Source organism: Grus americana, chromosome 14 (assembly GCF_028858705.1).
Source record: "Grus americana isolate bGruAme1 chromosome 14, bGruAme1.mat, whole genome shotgun sequence".
Classification (NCBI taxonomy): Eukaryota; Metazoa; Chordata; class Aves; order Gruiformes; family Gruidae; genus Grus; species Grus americana.
In genome coordinates, this window is record NC_072865.1 from 11,865,265 (window position 1) to 11,879,007 (window position 13,743).

The 13,743-nt window shown below is 48.4% G+C and overlaps 1 protein-coding gene across 1 annotated transcript in view; it reads right to left on the reverse strand.

Annotated features, from left to right (window-relative positions):
• Positions 1-13,743, reverse strand: part of STK10 (serine/threonine kinase 10) — a 51,979-nt gene that overhangs the window by 37,226 nt on the left and 1,010 nt on the right. The window contains exon 2 of the mRNA XM_054841968.1: positions 2,194-2,358. Coding sequence (XP_054697943.1) covers positions 2,194-2,358 — 165 coding nt within the window. The remainder of the gene's footprint in view (positions 1-2,193; positions 2,359-13,743) is intronic.

Below are 13,743 nucleotides of genomic sequence, written 5' to 3' on the forward strand. Positions count from 1 at the left end.
AGAAATGGGGATGGAACATGGACAAGACAATGAAAGCCAGTGGTTGTATTTGGATGCAAATTTTCCCCAGCAGCGCTGGTGACCGAGAAGCCTTTGACTTTAGCGAAAACCTGGTAGCGACTAGAAGCCTTCCAGAAGTTCTAACAGCCTGGCTTATTTACTTCCCTCAAAGCCAGTAAAACACTACAGCATTAATAAGAACAGCCTGAGCAATGAAATGCAAATACCACTCAAATAATTAAAGAAAGAGAACGATCCTCCTCCCAAAACAATGGACGGGGCTGTAACGTCTACCCTCACGGGAAAGCCTCATACAGGAGGCTCTTGTTCCAATAGCTTCAAAGAGGCAGTTTAATTTTAGTAGGTCAGCAAGCATATGACATTACAAAGCACTTCTCAGACAAAAGCAGAGCTGAGGAGATCTGCAATCCATTTTCCCTACAGGAAGGAAGGCAAAGCTTCCTACTGCAGGGAGGAGGTAGACGGGGAAAGGGGAGGGGGCTGGCATTTTACAGAGAATGAACGAGGTCAACGTATAAAATTCAGGCAGAGCAGGCACAGAGCAGGGAGGTAAAAACAGCAGAACAGGGTGGAATATAAACCGGCCCCATCTCTCACCCAAGCTTGGTATATGTTTGCCTTTTTAATTTTGCAGAGATTAGTTTTGCTGCAGTTGCAATCCGTCCAAATCCCGAGTCTCCTCCTAGGAGAGATGTTTGCCTTTCCCTTCCTTAGAAAGGTACATATTTACTTTGTTCTTTAACATACCCAGGGCTCAGCACCACGATTAGCAGCCATCCGAATATCAAGTCTCTGGATAACTTGCAGCCCAGCTCCCTCAAAACACAAAGATGCACAGAAGGAAGCGCTCAGCGCTGGGTACCGCAGCCTCTGAGCAAGGTGTCACAGAGAAGCCGGGGGCTTTATCCACAGACTTTTAAGTAAGAAGGGACACTGACCCATGCTGACATCGCAAAAAGGTGCTTGCTGAATAAGCACGCGTTGCCCAGTAAAACAGTACCTCTCCCACATTGCTTAACCAGGGAATGAATGAGATGTGGATGGCGTTATTCCAGCGACAGCCCCGCAGCTCAGCCCGGCTCTGGCCTCGGCACAAGCAGGGACTGACAGCTCAGACAGCTCAGCTCGCACAAGTGCAAGCCTCAAAAGCTCAGATCTCTTTTTTTAACTCTATTAAGATTGCCCTGGGAGGCCACGAAGGTATCTGAAGCATCAAAAAGAGGAAGGAAAGTAACAGAGCTGCTGAACGCAGCCTTTGACACTCCTCTGACTTGCCAGTAATTACAGAAGGAGCAGATGAACTGGCCAAGAAGATGCGTTTGAAAAATCCTCCTATTCACCTGATTTCCACTGTCATGACACAGGCCTGCCTGCATGCACACGGGCACGCAGTTATTCGAGTCTAGCTCGGGGCGAGTATACAAGGGTTCATGCCCTCACCCTCTCCAGCCCCCTGTACCTTTCCCGTGGCAGCACGCACGAAGGTGCCTTTCACGCTCACCTTCCTCTGCTGCTGGGGACTCAAAGAAAACAGCAGGCAGGGGGAAAAAAACCCCCCAACTGTATATGTATATACACACACACACACACACACACACCTGCCAGGCTAGAGGAAAGAGATGCTGGAACCTGCTGTTCCAGCCGCAGCACAACTAGCCATCGCGCTAACCCGCTGGATGGCATTTTATGTCCCTGTGCCTCCACAGCCCTGGGAAACAGAGCTCTTGCTGTCGGATGCCTCTGCGTTACAGATGCTGAGCCAGAGGTAAGGCACAAATCAAAAACCCAGGGTTACCCTTCCATCTGATCTTTCAAAAGAGGGACTGAGTGGGGAAAAGATGCCCTTACTGGTGATGCATTTTCTACCGTTACAAACTCCAAACGGTGAAAAAAATTCAACTCCAGTTTTCACTTCACTGTGAAGATCTCTTGATCTTCCCTGGGCTATTTATAAGCAGCTTTAGTTAGAAGACAGTTTGCTCATCAAAGAAAGCAGGGGAAATCCAGGCACTGATCACACTGTAAGTAGAGTGCAGCTTGTGACTCATTTCTAACTCACACTGATGCTTCAAACTGCTCCAGAGGTTTTGCTTCGCCATAAATTAGCCATTTCCCCTCTGCAGAGGGAGAGATGTGCAGCTGTATAGATCATACACAGCAACAGCCTCTTACCCAGAGCTTGCCATCCCAATAAAACGCTCCCAGCAGCTTGACGATGTGTCGGTGATCACAGGTCGCCAGTATTTCAATCTCCACCATGTAATCCTCCAGTTCATCTTCGCTCTTTGTTTCAATGACTTTGGCAGCCGCTAAAGCACCGGTTTCCTTATTCTTAGCCTGCAAGACAAAACCAGCATGAGTACAAAGGCGAGGAGAGCCAGGAGCAACCAGTACTTGCACAATTCCTGCTCCTCCAATTCACGCTCAGCTTGAGTGGTACCAGCCACAACGCAAGCATGGAAACTTGCGGATGCATTTCTGCTTCCTAAGCCTGCCCGTAGCTTCGCAGAGAGGATGAATGCTGCATCAGGGCCAAAGCGTCCTCCTTCCTCCCTCCAGTCGCCAATGCCCACACCACTTCCCATCACGGGGAGAAAGAGGCTTTTAGAAAAGGAGATGCATCCTATTGTCTGTAGCAGGAAAAATAATGGAAGTAAGAATACCTCAGAGCACAGAGGCGCTCTGATATTATCATAGGTGATAGCTCAAACTACTAGAAGTCCTGAGTATACAGATAATCCAACCAAATTCACAGTACAGCTGTGCACCATCATGACCCCTGAACATCCCTACGTTCCCCTTCCTCACCAGGGCAGTTCTCTGTAACACAAGGGAAACTTAGGGATCACCTCCTTGGCAGGTAAAGCAACAAGAAGGGTTCGTTTTGATTTCCCAGGACTGGCCAGTATTCCTGGTGTTGCATATTAGTGAGCTCTGCAGATCACAGTAAGGAAAACACTACACATGCTCTCCCAGCTGCCCCCTCCATTTTACACAGTCCCTTTAACCAGCTTATTCACCAAATAAATAGAAAACTATCAAAACCTCTTTGTCCTAGTGGTTGGAAAACTTTTGCTGACTTTCCCTCCCCATTCCTCACAACAACACAGGAGTGTACCCTTGGGTTAGCAGCTTGCTGACCTCCTTCCCCCCCAAACACCCTTCCCCAAGCAGCCCTCACTGTCTAGGAAGGGGTCATTGAGAGTTGCACAGGAGCTGCTCTGCTTGTAGGTACCACGCACCAGCAACAGGCTATTAGTGCTGGACTGGAAGCACTTGCAGACACGTTTCTTATCACCCCTCTCCTCTTGTGCCCCCATCCCACATGGGGAAAAGGCAGCTGACAAAGGGTTTGGCTAAAAGCAAGTGTCTGTAAGCAGGCAGCGCCAGGCGAGCCTCGGAGCCGCTCCCATGGAGGATGGTTCAGCATCGCCCACCCAGCACCGCTCCTTGGCTTCTCCCAAAACTGCCAGGGCAAGTTTGCATTTTGCACAAATTGTTGCACAAATTAGGAGTTTACAACAAAACACCAGAAGGGCGTTTGCGAGACAGTCTGCACACAGGGCTTCGCCGTGAGATGTGTCACACGCTGGGAGAGGCGGCGAGACGGGAGCTGTTGACTCAGGAGCTCCCCGCCATTCCCAGAAGTGCATTGAATCAGCAGATCAGGGACAGGAGAAATCCCTACAGCTCACCCGCTCTACTCCCCACTGGTGCCGGAGAGCCCCCACGGCGTGATTCCAGTTCATTACCCATTTTCCTTCCATTACACCCACTCCCGGCTGCCTCTCCCCCAGGGGACAAATTCCCACTGTGGATGTTATCACCAGAGGAGCTGGGCAAGCTCTGGTTGTAACCTTTCTTACCATTCTGTAGTTTACATATCTGTGTTTGGAAAACCTACGCAGGAGCTTACAGAAGGATTAATTCCTAGTATAAACACCACAAGCCCCGCTGAACAGTTTTATGTACCTTAGGTGATAGTATAACTGCGTACCAAGGAACAGGCCAGGGAGGTGGGGAAGGAATAAGGGGAAAACCATACAATGGAGGGAGGAAAATAAGGGACCCTTGAGTTTCTGGTGGGTTTTGAGGACTTGCTGCATTCTCATGATTTGGCACGGACAGCTGTGTCTGTACCCCAGGGGACAAATCCATTTCCATTTGGGCTCAATGACCAAATGCAAGACAGCAGCTCGTGCTGGTTTCAGAAGAAATTAGGGGGGTTCTTTTGCTCAGGTTGGTTTGTTTCTTACCAAGTTGCCACCAGATGCCCAGAGGAGGGCATGCAGAGCAGGGCAGGGGGAGATGTGAAGCAGAGCAAGCATGGGGAAAATTGGAGCAAGAAGTGCCCCACTGTGTTTGCTCTGCACTTAACAGCGTTGGGAGAGGCCCAAGGAGGGGAAGTAAATATTGTGAGAAGAGGTGGGGCTTCCCTTGGAGGTCAGCCATCACATGCTTCCCACTGGCAGGGTCCTGGCCAGCTCAGCCCTTCCAGGATGCTGGGGCCCTTCATGCACCTGAAAAAAACCCAGGAGCAGAGCATGCCCCAGTCCCCCACAGCATCATCTCCCACTGAGAGGTCTGAACCAACCTGCTCTCACCCCCAAGCCTCCGGGAGCCATCCCAGGCAGCCACGCTGCCACCTCTCATCCCCTCCCGGGCTTGCTAAGGCACACAGGGGTGCTGGATGCTGAGCATGAAGACATGGTTTTGCAAATCAGGCTGCAAGCTGTGGGTGGGGGAGCAACCTCAGCCCAAGTATTCACGGTGGCAGCCTGACCACATTCATCATTACTCCTACGACTAGCAGGTGAGCAACTCAGCAACCCCCAGCAATCACTTCCTTTCCAGATATGAGCCCATGTACACCCTGCCTGACGTTCAGTCTTTAAAGATGTCCATAACAGAATGGGCTGCTGCCTTTCCCCACTACTTTGGACTGTCCTGAATGAGAGTGTTTACACAGCCATCTCCATTTCCTCATCCATTCCAGCAGGGAATCAGCTTGGGGACGGAGGGGATCCATGAGCTGCATGATGTGGGCTTCCACCCCAAAGGGAGAGGAGCACTGCACTGTCCCATGTCCTCCCAGGCCAGCCAGCACAGGGAGATCACACCAGCAGAAGCGAGACCATCATCTTCAAGGAGAAGTCAGCTCAGAACATCACGAACTCATGATGCAAGAACATGAGCTTTCGGATAGGCGGGTTTGGCGGGCAGGGACGCCACGGGGATGGCACGGGCACAAACCCTGCACTTTCTGTGGCCCTGCGGTAGCATCACGACTACAACTGAGTGCACTCATGGCACTTCCCAGAAGGAACCAAAATACCCCACAGCCCTGCGGGACGGCAGAAGAAGCTGAAGTAGGAAGGGGACCTGAGACCATGAAGTCAGTAGGAAATTTTGGAAGATTAATCTCCTCCAGCATGGCCCACTGTAGTGTGGAGAGAAGACTGGCAGCCACACACAGCTGCCTTTGAGAGGACCAACACTTGTACAGGCTGGACAGCACACCCCCTCCCGAGTTGCCCATGGCCCCTCTGAGCCCAAACCCACTCTGTAGCATTTCTACCGTACAAGCCAGAGGGAGATGCACTCCGGCTGGCGTGGGCACTCCTGAACTGCGCTCAGCAAGTCATGTTTGTCATTGCAAGAGCTTTGAAAATCCAAGGAGCTTCTGTCCATTTCTCCACCTTCCCTTTCTCTCCATCTGCTTGTCCTCCAGCCCCGACACCAGGCTACAGCCACGTTCCTGGCAGCCTCCCTAGGAATGGCAGCTGCCTGCCATCAGGCAGACGGCTGCATCATAGCCCCTCGCAGCAGCCGGCCAGCTCCAAAAGCTGCTCACAGCAAGCCAGATTTGTACAGGCAGCGTCAGATTTTGGCCAAGTATGCTGGGCGGTCTTTCTGTAACTCATGTCTGACAATTTCCTTCAGCTTCTCTGCTAGCATTTTCCTGCATACAATGTATTAGAACAGAGATATTCTTCCAGGAAGGTTTCTTGGGATCCTAAGGAGGCCAAATGTATACGTTATCAGCCCTGGGAGCTGGTTTCAGACATCCCAGACATGAGATGATGCTTTAGGGTTTAAAGCCCTTTCCTGATTTCTGCTTATCTTTGTGCAATAGATCAGAATCTGCCCCGAGACATTTGCACAAAGCAAAACACAGCCTGTTCTGACCTCAAAAAGCTAAGCTAGCAATTAGGCAGAAGGAACCAGCATCTCCAAGTCTGTAACCTGCAGGCCTGGACGATACCCCTCACGGCAAGGGGACACACAGCACCAGGCTGAGAAGAGGCAGATCTGCTTCTCGTTCTCCAAGAGCTACAGGATGGGAGAAACGGATTGCCACCAGCTCCTCTGCAGCTTCACCTCTACCTTGAGCTTGACTGGGGGTCATGTCCTCATCTCGCTGCAAGGGAAATGAAAACTACTCTCACGGTGGGTGTTTTGTTTGTCTTTAAATCCCAAGGAAAGGAAGAGACAATGATATGGAGGAAAGAAGAAAACCAAGAACTATAAAGAAAGCACCCTAGTTTGACTCACCAACAGTGAGTTTGTTAGACAGCCACATAATTTGAAATGCAGTCCTGCAAAATACGCGGTTTGAACTACAAATCCAAAGTCTTCTGCAAACCCCATCCTAATGACAGGATCTCCGACCCAGCTAAAGTCCATGTAGACAATGCAGAGACAGGGAGAGAGCTTCTGTTCTCAGAGAAAACACCCCCAAATGAGGGGCCTTTGAGGAATTCATGATGTTTCCCATTTTCTCCAGTGAAATTTGTGGACAGAAGCAAAAGAACCACCCAGCTGGTGAGATCCCAAGAACAGAAACTGTTTGACGCCAGTCTATGACCTATGGCGGGTCAGTCAAAAACACATATCCAATTCCATCTTTTAGTTCCTCCACTCCTGGGTATTTTAATGCCATGGATAATTTGTCCCTGGAGTGTTAATTAGCACCAAAAAAACCCCAAAAAACCAAACAGACAGCTGCCAGCATAGTGCCCAGGATGTGCTGCTGAACTATAGTTAGCATTACAGTCTTGGCCTTTGTGCAAACCAACGCACCACACTGAGCATGGCTGACAGGTCTATGCAGAAACAAGACTGGAACATGCATTCCACAAAAGAGAACATATCAAATAAAAGTTATCCAGTAAACCACTTCCAGAAAGCCATGCCAGGAGCCAAGCGTCAGGATACGAAGCAAAGGATCTTGCTGGAGCCCTCTAGAGCAAGGTGAGTGCTGGACACACTACTGCCAAACACACTGGGAATAGGGCATGAGTAGGATTACTCCTAGAAGGCAGAGGCATAGAGAAACTACTGCTTAGCCTACGGATTTAAGGGCTGAGGGGTGCCTGTTCAGGTGACAGAAGAGACTGTTTGGCCTTTGCCTGTGACTCACCCTCCGAGCTATTGTTAAATCCAGATTGTGACAAACACAGGAACTATTTTAAGCCTTTAAAGAACGCATTACCGGAAGGCTAGATTGTTCGGTCCTTCCTCGGGCAGGATTGCTGCCGAAGGCACGGGCGGTTTCTAGGCAGTGAGGCAGAGAAAACCCCGCATGAACTCTCACTCGCTAGCAGAAAGAAGAGACCTAGCACCAAGAGCACCCCGATCGCTTCGTCCAGGCTTGCTCACCAGCAGGGCCAGTTGCCCGCTGTATCTTCCCAAGCCAAGGGATCATCCTTTTGAAGCTGGTCTGCAATAACATGCCACCACATTTTTAGTGTGAACTACTCTTCCAATCCTTTCAAAGCCTTCTCTCCGTGCCGGCAGAGCTGATGCTTCAGATATTGCTTAGACAGACAACCAAGGGTAAAAAGGCTGGTGCTTTCAGTGGATGTCAAATTAGAGGGTTGACAGTTCTGACTCCCCCTCCCACTACCTGCACCATATTCTTGTTGTGTGTCTTTGTATGCCAGCAACTGGTCACTTACTTAGATACTTCTCAGGGGTTACATAATGATTAATTGCCTTCTGATGAACTTTGCCTGAGCTGTCTGCGTCAATAAACAAACACAGGATAGACAGGCTTGAGTCAGTGCTCGTGTTATTGTCAAATAATCAATGGGAGCTGAAGGGAGTTCCATGCCCAACAAGCTCCCTACAGCCACTTCAGTTTGTCACCATAAATGAAGCCTGTTTTGGTTTTTAGGGTTTTTTTCAAAACGCTGAATTCAGTCCTTGGTACCACCCAGCAGAGCAGGTGATGACAAACCGGCATGGGTGCAGCAGGAAGGCTGGCACCGCCCTGGGCTAGCAGCCCCCCCCCCCCCCCGGCACACACAGCAGCCCCCCCCCCAGCACACACAGCAGCCCCCCCCGCCCCAGCACACACAGCAGCCCCCGCCCCCCCCCCAGCACACACAGCAGCCCCCCCCAGAGATTCATCCCACAGGCGTCGGGTCGGGCAGGGCTCTGACCCCAAGGAGCTGGACCAGCGCTGCTGCTCTGGCAGCTGTGGCAACACTTCTGCAAGGGCTAGGGGGAAGAGGAAGTGGCTTGTGAAACAAAATGAGAAGCGTTAGTTAAAAACAAATGCAGAAATGCCTTCCTCTGGTTTTACAAGCTAGAGGCAAGGGAAAGTAACACCACCAGAGAGCTAAAGCTACGGCCAAGGACTTATTTTCTATGTAGATGTGTCAAAAAAAAGTGCGACCAAAGCATGGCACGCACACCTTGTCTTGCCTTAAAAGGTCAGCCATGGCCTGGCAGAAGGGGGTGAGAGAGAACAAACCCAAGCAGCAGTACATTAGTCAAGAAGCAGAAAAGCTCCACACAAAGCTTCAGACCTTGCACCCAAACACAGCAGCAGACAGGAGGCTTCTCTGTTGGTATACCACACTATAACCCACCTACAGAAACTGAGCTGACCTCACGGTCCTCATGAAAGGTTTGAAGATAGTAAAGATCTGCAAGGATTCAACATCTTCAGCCTACACAGACCTAGAGCTTGGAAGCATGAGACATCCTTCGAATCACTGGTCCCCTGGAAGAGCGCAGTGCTCCAGGTGAAGCACTCCTGCCCTGGTCTTCACTCAGTCAATGTCACAACATTGAAAAGAAAATTAAAATGGGGAAAAAAGCCATGCAACCACTTCTGAGTTTCCTAGCAACTTTCTGCAACAAATTTGGTACCTAGGAGCTAAGGGCTGAGCAGCGGGCTGAGTGGCTACTACGGCTGAGAGCCAGGGAACAGGGCTTGGACAGGCAGCGGTAGCATGCGCGTCTGTCTGTCAGCTCTTTCACGCTGTGCTAGAAAAGCATCAGATAAGCAAGGCACTGGTAGAAGAATAAAAAACTGATCAGACCTTTGCTATCTCACAAGCCTGCCCAGGGAGGACGCTCCAGCAGCACACCTGCCATTGCCTGCAATTGTCAAGAGGGAAATGCCGAGCAGGCAGCAGCTCGACGATGCCAACAGATGCAAGCACTGAGGTCCACCAACATCAGCTGGCAGAGTCCTCTGAGAACCCCCGACCTGAGACCAATGAGAAGAACCCCAGATTTACAGACAGCAGCCCCCCAAGGATGAGATAAAAGAACATTTTTTTCCAAGGAAACTGCACAGTCTAGAAAAAAATTTAAAAAAAAAATCATGAGACGTGCTGGACTGCGATTTTTCTAAAGAACAATTGCCACGTGCTTGAGGGTGAAAGGCTCAAAGCCTTCATCTAAGCTTTCTCTTTCACGCAGCTGCCCACAGCTCCCACTGTCAGCAGCACTGCCAAGTTCTGGGCCATGACACTGAAGTCATTATCAAAATATTTAGGCCATGGAGAGCTATCCCTCTCCCCTGCCACATAGACACAGCCATGGCTCCACAGAGTGCAGGACAAGCTTCACTTGGACTTCAGCAGGGACCGAGCATCACATGTTTCAGTGAGTTTAAAGTGAATATCAGGTTTAAAGTTCAATCAGGTTTAATATTGTTGGGCCACTGCTCTGTATGTAAAAGAATGACGTCTTCCCATTCCTCTTCTCGCCCCATCTGAAACATTTTAAGAAAATCCTTCAGCTATTCTAAGGGACAAGGCCATAACTTGATCCTACCATTGTTGTTTTAATTTTTTTTTTGTGGCCAGAGTTACAATCATCTTAAGCTTCCTCCTCCCTTTTCTTTTTTTCCCCTGCCTTTTTTTTTTTTTTTAAGCTAACCCAGCAGATTAGCATCTCTCAGTGACACCCTTTCCAGGAATTACACGTTAAATCCCTCATGAATCAAACCGACACAAGCTGAGCCCCAGTGACTTGTGCCAACCCATGCAAAGCCAGAGTGGTGTAGGTTCGAGGGACAAGCAGGTCTGCAAGCGACAGAGACGGTCTTGCAGCTTTGCATGCGCCCATTGCTGTGAAAGCCAGGCTTATAAGGCAGCTGCACAACATTTAACAATTAGTCTTTTATTACCCAAATTTCAAAACAGAGCATTTATAGTCCATAGCATGTACAGCACTAATACCACCCTAATAGATCAGATAACCCAAATTCAGCTTTTTAAGACGTATCTTAAGAAGAAAGGAGAACAACAACATAAAAGGCACGGGGCTTGGCCTTATCTCTCTGGGAACTGGCACAGAGAGCCGTTTGAAGGCAAGTTCAAGTGAACAAACCCCTCTTCCGCTGCGCTGGGGCTCTGGGCATCACAGCAGCCCACGTTCCCACAGGGGACAGCCTGTCCCCACCCTGTGAGAAGAAAGCCTTATCAGGAAGCTAGCATCCCCATCAGCGCACGCTGGGAAGGGGAGATAGTGTTTAACAAGAGGCATGAGCACAGCAAAACAATCCCACCATAAGAAAGGCTGCGAGTCCCAGGGCTTCTTCCAGCAAAGCCCATGCTTTTGTAAGATCCAGTCCATCCCCTGCCAGCTCGTGAATCCTCAATGCTCAGAAGAGCCCTTATATATCTGTTCCCACTGATGTTAATGCGACTACATGCAACAGTAAATACTGCACCAACTAATGGGTTTTGCAGGACTGAGGTGGGATTCAGCAGCTCCAAGCATTCAGCCCACGGCAGCCTGCGCTGCTGGCTTCACTCTGAGCATCTGCATGGCCCCGAGATCAGCACGGCTTTGCTTCAGCAAAGCAGCTCACGGGGGTGCCGCTACCACTGCTCCCTCCCTGCCCACGCAAACAGATGTCAACTTTGAACCAATAAAGCCACAGCCATATATTTTATTAATTGTATCTTAGGTGCTTTTGAAGAAAACTAACTGCTTTTTTTAAGGCTGTTTGGAAAGGGTCCAAGCTAGGAACTTGTATTTTTACAGGCCGACAACCCTAGAGGTGCTGCAGACTTCCCAGGACAGCACACACTGACCACAGCTCCCAAATGCTGGCCTAATGACTCATTTATGATCATCAATTTATTGAGCTTTGGATGAGGTGGGTAACAAAACATATTTGGCATGCAGTGCGTTGCTGTCTATGGGCTGCTATCGCTTCCTTATCAAACCCGCTGGACTTACCAAAACAAGACATTAATAGAACAAGAGCTAGAAAGAAACAGTTTCTCCCCACCCCCTTCCTACTTTTCAGCTTCATTACCCTCTGCAACGCATTTCACTGTTTCCTCATACAATCAGATCCTCTTTTGCTGAAAAAAGTCTTTGTATAAAAATAGGGAAACCCCAGTAGTTTCCACTAGCTGCAGGTTTCTTAAGGTCTGCTGTATACATTTCAGGCTCCATTATAGATGTGATTCTTTTTAATGAATATATATTTAAATCAAGCTTGTCCTACTTTTGTAAACGCTGTGTCAAACCAGTTCAAGTTTGCTCAGCTGAGTGCAGGGGGAGTCCAAGACACAGCTGCCTGACAGTGTTTTATGGGCCAGTAACACTCCCCAGTAAAACCATTACACAGCTGAGCCCTCCTTCCTCCTGCTCAAACTTGGTGTCACAAAAACAAAACCTACTAAACAGAGCACATTTCTTCTTCTATCCACATCTGTATTTCTCCCAGGTCGGATTATTCAGTGTAGAAATCCCGTCCCTTTGCACTGCTCAGGGACGACAGGCTCTTTGGAGCGAGTACAACGTATGGTGCATAGGGCAGGATGCAGGCACAGGCAGATGATATCATCTCCCCATGCTTCTGTGTGTGGAAAAGGGGCGGAAAACAGGCAGGAACTTCATTCAAACATCCTGAAACTCCTATGGCCATACAAACACTCTGACATGCTTTAAACGAGCGCTTTTGTGTGAAGAGCAAATTGACTTTAAAGTGACTTCAAGAGAACGATTAAAATTGTTCATAGCACCTTGGCCACCTACGTTCTTGTGCACAAGCGGATTGGTTTGTTTGTCTGGGGCTTTTCTGGCAGCCGAGCAGAACAAGAGGGCAAGCCTCTTCTTTCACATCTCCATCCTATATGCTACCTAGGGTAGCCCTCCAGATTTAGAAAGACAAAGGAAGACAATATGCAAGTTAAATCTTAGCATGGCAGGAAACTACATCTCTGCAATAATGCTACTGGCTATTATCTAAAATAAGGCTTTATAGTACATGGCACCCAAATAATCTAGGATTCTTAAACAAACAAACAAACAAAATCTTGCACAAGAACTCTTCAAAAACCAACCATGTCCATTCACCAACCAGAGAACAGGCGGAGTAGAGATCAAAGAAGATGGATAATTAACTTTACTAAGAAAAATAAAAGATCCGTTTGATTTCTGTCACAACGTTAACCCCCACCCTGATCAACCATGTTAAAACATCTCAAAAGCAGACAGCTGCCCGAATGTACTAGTTACAGACAGAGTGAACTTCTACTTATAAACATACGGTCTTCACTCTGTCATTTACTATAATCCACATTCTCCTTTGGGTCAAAATGGGGATCAAAGGAGATGGAAGTAGTTGGAGATGAGGAGATGTTATTACCTGACAGGCTGACATCCTTGGCCTACAGTACCTAAAGTTACTGTGATAAATTATTATTGGTGTGAGGCTGGAGTTAATAGCAGAGCCATTCAGATACAACAATGGACTTAAACCAGCCACTTATAAAGTAGCTTTATTCTACTTATCTACTTTGGATATGTTATACATTTTTAAATTAGAAATGATTGGAATCAGTTATTCTTCGAAGTTTTCATTTGTCTCAGAAGCCCATTAAGTTATTTTACGATGTTTACCTCCTTCCTACCATTGCATTAGAAACCTAAGCAAATAATTACCCAGAAGAGTGAATGTTGCTATATACAAATGGGTTTCCAATGCACACCACTAATGCACAACTGGTAACAGAAACACCGATTACTACTGGTGCTACTTTCAGAAGGATAAATATATTAGGGATTTAAATATGATTTTTAGGAATTGCATTTTATTAGAAGATAGGATCCTGGACCAAAGCCTGTCACTCAATGGATACTTAGGGCCCAGTTTTTTACAGAGTTTCTATCAAATAACACGATGGAGACACAAATAAATGCACCAAATCCCAGGACATTGTGGTGAAACACCTCTGTCCTGACCTGCAACCACCCAGCTCCCTTCCCAGCCTTCTCTTTAGTTACTACTTACTTCTCAATTCTGAAAAGGCAATACCTTCTTAAATGATCTAACGAGACCATCAAAACCCAGCTGCCCAACAGCTAATTCACACCCCCAATTCCAAATTACGTGTGTAACGCAGGTCTCCCACAGAGGCTGGATCCCCAACCTGCTCCTCTCACCAGCCCCAACCA